The 9,692-nt window shown below is 46.6% G+C and overlaps 2 protein-coding genes across 2 annotated transcripts in view; one reads left to right on the top strand and one right to left on the bottom strand.

Annotated features, from left to right (window-relative positions):
• Positions 1-567: 567 nt before the first annotated feature.
• Positions 568-2,307, top strand: crhb (corticotropin releasing hormone b). Its single transcript, XM_034112866.1, has 2 exons — positions 568-765; positions 1,594-2,307. Exon 2 carries the CDS (start codon positions 1,614-1,616, stop codon positions 2,055-2,057), a length of 444 nt encoding a protein of 147 aa, XP_033968757.1. The 5' UTR covers positions 568-765; positions 1,594-1,613; the 3' UTR covers positions 2,058-2,307.
• A 1,700-nt stretch (positions 2,308-4,007) lies between these two features.
• Positions 4,008-9,692, bottom strand: part of trim55b (tripartite motif containing 55b) — a gene marked incomplete at its 3' end in the record, with an annotated part of 10,333 nt that continues 4,648 nt past the window's right edge. Inside the window, 6 exon segments of the mRNA XM_034112865.1 lie at positions 4,008-4,040; positions 5,453-5,577; positions 6,564-6,586; positions 7,377-7,610; positions 8,148-8,243; positions 8,744-8,930. Of these exon segments, the coding sequence (XP_033968756.1) occupies positions 4,008-4,040; positions 5,453-5,577; positions 6,564-6,586; positions 7,377-7,610; positions 8,148-8,243; positions 8,744-8,930 (698 nt within the window).

Below are 9,692 nucleotides of genomic sequence, written 5' to 3'. Positions count from 1 at the left end.
AGAGAGAGGAGATGAGAGGAGAAGGAAGAGAGAGATCAGAGGAGAGAGAGATCAGAGGAGAGAGAGATCAGAGACAAAGAACATAACTCCCTTTTTGGAGTATTTCCTGAAATCCAGAGACCCCCTCACAACATGAGAGACCCCCTCACAGCATGAGAGACCCCCTCACAGCATGAGAGACCCCCTCACAGCATGAGAGACCCCCTCACAACATGAGAGACCCCCTCACAACATGAGAGACCCCCTCACAACATGAGAGACCCCCTCACAGCATGAGAGACCCCCTCACAGCATGAGAGACCCCCTCACAGCATGAGAGACCCCCTCTCAACATGAGAGACCCACTCACAGCATGAGAGGGGGTCTCTCATGCTGTGAGTGGGCATCAGGTGTGGCACCTTTGGGCCCTCATTTGTTATCTTTATGACAGAGGTAGACGCGCGCACACGCTCACGCACGCTCCCATATGACTCATCTTCACGTGTGAGCGCGCGCAGCCTCAGCCTCGGTATATAAACGTCCTGCTCCTGATCTTTCTAACTTTAGGCTGTTTCTGCAGAGAAGAGAAGGAGGGCGGCATCTCGCCAACACCTGCGACCCAAGAGGCTGACTGGACCCCAAGAGGCTGACTGGACCCCAAGAGGCTGACTGGACCCCAAGAGGCTGACTGGACCCCAAGAGGCTGACTGGACCCCAAGAGGCTGACTGGACCCCAAGAGGCTGACTGGACCCCAAGAGGCTGACTGGACCCCCAGAGAGACTAAGGTACGCAGACCATCCTTCATGCTTTCAGACGCATGTCCTTGTTTTCTAGCCAGGGTTTAACTCAATAAGAGGATTTGATTCAGGGTAAATGCAGCATGGAATAAACTGTGTCCAACATTGAGACCAAAATATGTATTTACGCGCGGATATTCCACGTCTTTATATAACTTCTGTTACGATAAAATAACACTTTGTCCATCGGTGCCACTCCGTGCCAGCACTGTGTCCAACATTGAGCAACAGATCTGTCTTTATGAGCAAATATTCCACGCATTATTCTTTTATTTCATTTCTACAAATGATAATGTACCCGTTTATACTTCGTTCCCACAGCGAGACATCCGTACAATCTGATAGCTTTAACCAAGTGGATTTGTTTCAGGGAGAATTCATAATGGAATAAACTGAACCAAACATCTGTGTTTACGCGCAGATGTTCCACATTGTGCTCCATCTCTCTGTTCTGCGCATTTTAAGATCCAGAACACTTTTATCCATAGTTGCCTCACCGTGTCTTTTCGGTGCGTAAATGTAAGGCTCCAAGTGGATCTGCTCTGGAGTCTGCTCTGTATTCTCTAACTTGTATTTGCAGCATAGATTTAGCCAAACTCTTCATTTTTAACGCGCAACTATCCCACATTTCTGGAGATGTTATTCACAACATAAATGGTTTTTTTTCGTGCGTAAACTAAGATAAGATAAGACTTTATTTATCCCGAAGGAAATGGTTGTGCCAGATACAACAATACAACAAACACATTCAGCTCCTCAGCACATTTCATCCGAGAGTTCTGATCTAAATACTAACGCAGTTGTTTCGCTCCGCAGATTCCTGTTGATATCCTGACATGAAGCTCAATGCATTTGGCACCACCGTGATTCTGCTAGTTGCCTTCTTACCGCGCTACGGATGTCGGGCCATTGAGAGTCCTGGCGGTGCCCAGCAGCAGCAGCCCGGTCCCGTAGTGGAGCGGCTCGGGGAGGAGTATTTCATCCGGCTGAGGAACACCGGGGACTCTTCTAACTCTTTCCCAGCCATGACGCTCCCCTCCGGGCTGAACAGAGCGCTGCAGCTCACGCGGCGCCTCCTTCAGGGGAACGTTGGGAACATCAGGGCGATCCTTGGAGACGATGAGGAGTCCATGGAGAGAGGAAGGAGGTCCGAAGACCCTCCGATCTCTCTGGACCTGACCTTCCACCTGCTGAGGGAGATGATGGAGATGTCCAAGGCGGAGCAGATGGTGCAGCAGGCGCAAAACAACAGAAGAATGATGGAGCTGTTCGGGAAGTGAAGCGCCAAAGATCTCCTCCTCCTCCTCCTCTTCCTCCACCATCAGTGCTGCTGTGTCACTCTTATTTAAAGCTTCACCCTCACACTGCGGAGTTAATGTCGATCACTTATTCTTCATGACAAATACACTTTGTTTTAGATTCTGAACCCTGTATTTATGAGATGTATGTTTGTTAATAAACTTATGTGCAACCAGTCATGTTCTGTTGTGCAAGACAACGTCTTATATCTATATTTTAAATAAAAAAATGAAAAGCAATGCTTACACTTCTCTGTGGATATCCTTACATATAAAACCCAGCTGCTAATGATATTAACAAACATGTTCATTTCCAATCTCACATTTTCAGGAAAGTGAAACACAAACATCACTGAATATAAACAACATGGTGTAACATTAATGTGGAGCCAAGTCGTGGGTTAGTGCCTCCACACACACACACACACACACACACACACACACACACACACACACACACACACACACACACACACACACACACACACACACACACACACACACACACACACACACACACACACACACACACACACACACACACACACACAACACACAACCACCACACACACACTGCAGCTCATCTTCATTACACCAGTGTGTGTGTGTGTGTGTGTGTGTGTGTGTGTGTGTGTGTGTGTGTGTGTGTGTGTGTGTGGGGGGGGGGGGGGGGGGGGGGGGGGTCAGAGACCTGCAGGCCTGAGTCTCCAGGATGTAAATACTCTCTGGAATTCCTTTGACGGAGATAAATGAAATCAGTGTGAAGAGCGGATCAAATATATTTCCTTTACACGTGAAAACACACACACACACACACACACACACACACACACACACACACACACACTGGCTCTCCATCTGAACATAACACAGGTTTTTAATTCTGCTTTAGTCCAGTTCAACAAAAGAAAGCAGACACTGTTTGCAGCTTTAATGAAACATAGTATTCACTACATGGCATAACGTGGTGTTTTGTTCCAACAGGGGAACACATACCTGCAGCACAGACCTGCAGCACAGACCTGCAGCACATACCTGCAGCACAGACCTGCAGCACAGACCTGCAGCACATACCTGCAGCACATACCTGCAGCACATACCTGCAGCACAGACCTGCAGCACATACCTGCAGCACAGACCTGCAGCACATACCTGCAGCACAGACCTGCAGCACAGACTACAGGCGGCATGAAATGGTGAAAATGTCACAGCGATAAAGTTTTATCAGTCATAAAAAAGAATACGAGCGGGAGGGAAAGCTAATGGAGCAGAGAAAGGTCAGAGAAACAACCAGGACATGTAGAGGAAAGCAGAAACACTGATCCTTTAGTCACCGAAACACAGTGGGGGGGTGTTTCTCAATCGCGAGTAAAGCTGCTTCAGAGCCACTATTTCAAGCATACTACGTCATCGAGTGCCGCCGAAGTACTGTTCCAATCTCCAGCATACTTGGAAATCTACCGAGCCCGGCGTACTCCGTTTGGAGAAATATCGAGTGTGCACATGAGTAGACTCCGCGGTCTTAAAATCCCCACAATGCTTTGCGCACGGACCAATTTCCCCAAATCTGTGACGGAACATGTAAGAGGCGGGGCCTCTCATATGACGCACACCTGCACACTTGCTAGCGTGTTCCACTCTTTGTTTTCCGAATGCCAGGAAGGATTCTTGACTCTCTTCTGAAGCAAGATGCTCGGCAGACATGTGCTACCAAGCAAGCGTACTCGCGATTGAGAAACACCTCTTCCTCAGAAACACCTGAGAAACACCTGGAGAAACACCTGGAGAAACACCTGGAGAAACACCTGGAGAAACACCTGGAGAAACACCTGGAGAAAACACCTGGAGAAACACCTGGAGATCCTCTGATGTTTGGTGTTTTTCAGGTAGAGGTGGAGGCTGAGTGAGACGTGACAGGAGCCTCCCCCTCTCCATCTTCATCATCTTCATCCTCGTCTTCATCGTCTGAGGAGAGAGCAGCACAGGTGAGAGAGCAGCACAGGTGAGAGAGCAGCGCAGGTGAGAGAGCAGCACAGGTGAGAGAGCAGCGCAGGTGAGAGAGCAGCACAGGTGAGAGAGCAGCACAGGTGAGAGAGCAGAACAGGTGAGAGAGCAGCACAGGTGAGAGAGCAGCGCAGGTGAGAGAGCAGAACAGGTGAGAGAGCAGCACAGGTGAGAGAGCAGAACAGGTGAGAGAGCAGCACAGGTGAGAGAGCAGCACAGGTGAGAGAGCAGCACAGGTGAGAGAGCAGAACAGGTGAGAGAGCAGCACAGGTGAGAGAGCAGAACAGGTGAGAGAGCAGCACAGGTGAGAGAGCAGCACAGGTGAGAGAGCAGCACAGGTGAGAGAGCAGCACAGGTGAGAGAGCAGCACAGGTGAGAGAGCAGCGCAGGTGAGAGAGCAGAACAGGTGAGAGAGCAACGCAGGTGAGAGAGCAGCACAGGTGAGAGAGCAGCGCAGGTGAGAGAGCAGAACAGGTGAGGAGAGCAGCACAGGTGAGAGAGCAGCACAGGTGAGAGAGCAGCACAGGTGAGAGAGCAGCACAGGTGAGAGAGCAGCGCAGGTGAGAGAGCAGCACAGGTGAGAGAGCAGCACAGGTGAGAGAGCAGCACAGGTGAGAGAGCAGCACAGGTGAGAGAGCAGCGCAGGTGAGAGAGCAGCGACTGCCTTTATTCTTTACTTTAGAATATGTTTTATTGAAGGAATCTGTAGATCTGTAAATCTAATAGGGGTCTGAAGGGGGTCTGAAGGGGTCTGAAGGGGGTCTGAAGGGGGTCTGAAGGGGGTCTGAAGGGGTCTGAAGGGGTCTGAAGGGGGTCTGAAGGGGGTCTGAAGGGGTCTGAAGGGGGTCTGAGTGGTCTGAGTGGTCTGAAGGGGTCTGAAGGGGGTCTGAAGGGGGTCTGAAGGGGGTCTGAAGGGGTCTGAAGGGGTCTGAAGGGGGTCTGAAGGGGTTCCTGAAGGGGTCTGAAGGGGGTCTGAAGGGGGTCTGAAGGGGTCCTGAAGGGGTCTCTGAAGGGGGTCTGAGGGGGTCTGAAGGGGGTCTGAAGGGGTCTGAAGGGGGTCTGAAGGGGTCCTGAAGGGGGTCTGAAGGGGTCTGAAGGGGTCTGAAGGGGTCTGAAAGGGGTCTGAATGGTCTGAAGGGGTCTGAAGGGGGTCTGAAGGGGGTCTGAAGGGGTCTGAAGGGGTCTGAAGGGGTCTGAAGGGGGTCTGAAGGGGGTCTGAAGGGGTCTGAAGGGGTCTGAAGGGGGTCTGAAGGGGGTCTGAGGGGGGTCTGAAGGGGTCTGAAGGGGTCTGAAGGGGTCTGTGTGAATGCTGTTTGCAGCGTTCCACTAAAGTTCTTTGATCTTCAAATCAACTCAATAACTCTGATTCTCACCCTGCAGGAAGTCGAGGCTCTTCAGCGCTCGGCCCTCCTTCGTGAATTCAACGCTGAAGTGATCCATGTTCTCATATCCTCGCTCCACTTTATCCAGGTGAGCCGTGCTGCAGGCGTCCGTGAGCCTGGAGAGAGACAGGTGGATCAGAATCTATTGATCAGACTCAATCTATTGATCAGACTCAATCTATTGATCCCAGATCGGGGAGTAGCTTTTAACCCCTTTGCACCCGGCACTCTCCCGGTCAAATTGGCTCGAGACATTGAGGTCTAAAAACATTTAAGAATCATTTGTGATAAAGTGATGTGTAAAAAAAAAGCCACAACGGAAATGATGTCCACATTTTGCACCCGTTTGAACCGTTAGGGTCAGATGAACATATAAAGGCTCTAATATATATCTTCTTTATCTTAATTCCTAACAACATATGAAGCGTCTATAAATAGTGTTTGCAAATTCTCAAGTAGAAGTGAAAATAAGTTTCATTCGTGTTAAAGTTTTATGTAAAAACCCACCTCCAAAATAATAAAGACTGCATCCAACAATATATAAATAACATGAAATCAGGTCAGACTGACTCGAGACATTGAGGTCAGAAAGATAGACACAATAGTTACTATGCATGATATCAAATACACATTTAAATGTTACTTCTCATGCAGCCTGTTCGACGTCTCTCTGTTTCCATCGTGATGAAGTTAGACTGCTTATCCAACAATATAGAGATGACATTACATGAACAAGCATGACGCAGAGTTTGAGTTCAGTCCCAGTTTGAGTGCTTTTCATCGAGGTGTTGTTATATATTTATATATATTTATATCAGACTGTGATCAGGAGTTATTCCTGGAAGTCTCCGCTAATGATTTGATGCTTTTCACAGAGCAGGTGTTACATTTGAACAAAGAAAGAGCAGCTGGGAAGACGTCACACACATTGTTACTTTCTAATAACTCAGGTAGGAGCTGGAGGGCAGAGGTACAGATGCTTTTCCACCTGTGGGCCACCGTAGTTACTCCGAATATCCCACAAGTTACTTCTTATTGACTTCAAATGACATTTGGTTATCTTCTTCTAATTATTAGACATCTTACAAAAACATGTACTCACTTTTTGAGCAGAGGCTTGGTGTTCTGTAGGAGAGAAACACAAACACACACTCAGCGTCACACACTGATCTCCATGTGTTTCATCATTTAAACCGTATTGTATTCAGTCTGAATGTACACTATTTCTGTTCTTATTCTGTTCTTGTACATATCATATTCTATTTACATATATATAGACTTCTTGCACTACTTTGTATTGTATTTGATTATATATGTTGCATCGTTGGAGGAGCTCAGGTCAGAAGGAGGTCATTGCCATTGATTCAAAGATTGAAAGGTTTTATTGTCATATGCACATAAGAGTATAGAAGTAATACAAATACAAAATAGTGCAAGAAGTCGATATTCACGTAAACAGAATATGAGATATACAAGAACAGAATGTAACATGAAATATTGTTCATTATAACAAAAGTCGATACGGTTTGTTGCTGTGATAACTGTTTAGATAAATGAGTAAGTCGACTCAGTGGAGGAAGAAGTCTCTGATTGGACGAAAGGAACAGTCTATCTTTTAATGGTAGGTTTATTCTAACAGTGAGAGTAAGAATCCAGACATTGACATTATATCAAAGATCAAGTTGATTTGCATTTAACTGAGGGAAATTGATCCCCTTGCAGAACACGTGTTAGAACTTGGTAACTATTTAGATAAATGAGTAGATGACAAACAGATGAATGTTTGAGGAGGCACGTTCCAGAGCTCAGGTGTTTAGCAGTCTGTGCATAGGACAGTTTGAAGTGTGTGTGTGTGTGTGTGTGTGTGTGTGTGTGTGTGTGTGTGTGTGTGTGTGTGTGTGTGTCCTGGTCTCACCTGCAGGAACAGAGCCATCTCCGGCTCCTCCATGTTCTGGATGCCGTGCTCCACCATCTTGCAGCTCTCCTCCAGATGTTCTCCGTACTTCTTGTTCAGTCCTCTGATGTACGTCAGCTTCTCGTCCTGCTCCGACGTCACTTTCTGACTCATGTCTCTCTTCTTCCCCTCCAGCACCGAGTACAGGAGGTCGAACTTCTCACACACCAGAGTCTTCTGCCGCCGGCCGTTCTCCTGCACACACACACACACACACACACACACACACACACACACACACACACACACACACACACACACACACACACACACCACACACACACACACACACACACACACACACACACACACACACACCCACACACACAACACACACACACACACACACACACACACACACACACACACACACACACACACACACACACACACACACACACACACACAACACACACACACACCACACACACACACACACACACACACACACACACACACACACACACACACACACACACACCCCAGGTCAGTATCTTGTATTTTCTTAAATAGGCAAATCAAGTTTTTAAGACTATTTTAATGCCATTCGAAAATATATTTAAGACGGATCAACCATATTTAATGTTGTCTTAATGTGTGTAGAGATCTGTCCTGCAGCGTGAGTGTGTGTGTGTGTGTGTGTGTGTGTGTGTGTGTGTGTGTGTGTGTGTGTGTGTGTGTGTGTGTGTGTGTGTGTGTGTGTGTGTGTGTGTGTGTGTGTGTGTGTGTGACCTCTATGACCCTGCAGGCCTCCTCCAGCTGGCTGACGATGCCCTGCATGCGGTCGTTGTTCCCCACCATCATGGCGATCCCGTCACTCAGCTCCGACTGAGAGGAAAACACAGAGAGAGGAGGAGGAGACGTTACAGTAGAGATTTGCAAATATGACAAGAACATTTGTACTCAACATTTAAGTATCAGTGCTAAAATATAGAGAAAATAGTTATTATGCATGATATGAAATACATGTTTAAATGTTATTTCTGATGCACTTTGCAGACTGTTGAACTCGTCTCTCTGTTTCCCTCTCAGGAGTTCTGCTCTGACCTCCTTGGTCTGGTAGATGCTGGAGACGTTCAAAGTAAAGTACCAGCACCCAAATATACATCAAGTAGTTATTCATATGCATGATATAACGTACATGCATTTTGCAGACTTTTGGACACACGTCTATTTATTCCATCTTTCTTATCAAATATAAGAAGAACAAGAAGAAGGTCTGCACTCGAGGTGTACGCATCAGAACAGAAAGACAAAAGAGCTACTATGCATGATATAACGTACATATGTAAATGTTATTTCTCATGCACTTCGCAGCCTGCTGTTACCTTCTTGGTCTGGAAGATGCTGGAGATGGGCGCCACCTCACAGTCTTTGTGCTCTCCGAACACTTTGCACATGGAGCAGGTGGGCACGCCGTGCGTCACGCAGTAGATGTTGATCTTCTCTCCCTCGTGCACGGCACACATCGGAGACTCCTCCTTCCTCTCAGAGGCCGGCGTGCTGCTGCTGCTGCTGGGGAGGAAACACACCACAAAGAGACCTGTAATCACCACAAAGGACAGAAGAAGACACACCAACAAAAACACACCTATAATCACCAAAAAGATACAAAGAGGACACAAAATACTAAAAAACACAATAAATAACCCAAGTGGTTATTTATGATTTATGTAATGTTTTCATTCTATTAAAACTCTGTGACCTCAGATGAAGACTCACTGAACACTGATCTATGAGAGATGTCAAAAGTACATCCTTTACTCAAGTAGAAGTACAGATACTCGTGTTTAAAAAATACTCTGGTGAAAGTAGAAGTACTGACTAAACTTCTTCACTCAAGTGAAAGTAAAGAGGCTTTGAAATGTACTTCAGTAAAAAGTACCCATAACTAGCAGCTGTTTTAAAGAGTACCTGACCTCCCTTTATATTAATAGAACAATAATGTCATTGTTAGCTAATGAATGTTTCCATGCTGAACAACGGCAACATGACAACGTTTTCATTGGTCCCTCTTCTTTAGAGAAGACCAGGAAATGATGGATACACGGATCGTGTTCAAATCAATAGGCACGCAATGACTCTAAATAATAATGATCACGCCACCAAACACACATTCAAACTAAAGGAACCAGCCTGTTTGGGAAATGTGAGAAGTAGAAAGTACAGGTATTTGTGTTCAACATGTAAGAAGTAGAAAGTACAGGTATTTGTGTTCAACATGTAAGAAGTAGAAAGTACAGGTATTTGAGTTCAACATGTAAGAAGTAGAAAGTA

The sequence above is a fragment of the Trematomus bernacchii genome, unplaced genomic scaffold (genome assembly GCF_902827165.1).
Source record: "Trematomus bernacchii unplaced genomic scaffold, fTreBer1.1, whole genome shotgun sequence".
Lineage (NCBI taxonomy): Eukaryota > Metazoa > Chordata > Actinopteri > Perciformes > Nototheniidae > Trematomus > Trematomus bernacchii.
This window is presented reverse-complemented; position numbering and strand designations above follow the sequence as displayed.

Coding starts and splice junctions, on each gene's coding strand:
- crhb (XM_034112866.1), top strand. CDS start 1,614: ATGAAGCTCAATGCATTTGGCACCACCGTGATTCTGCTAGTTGCCTTC.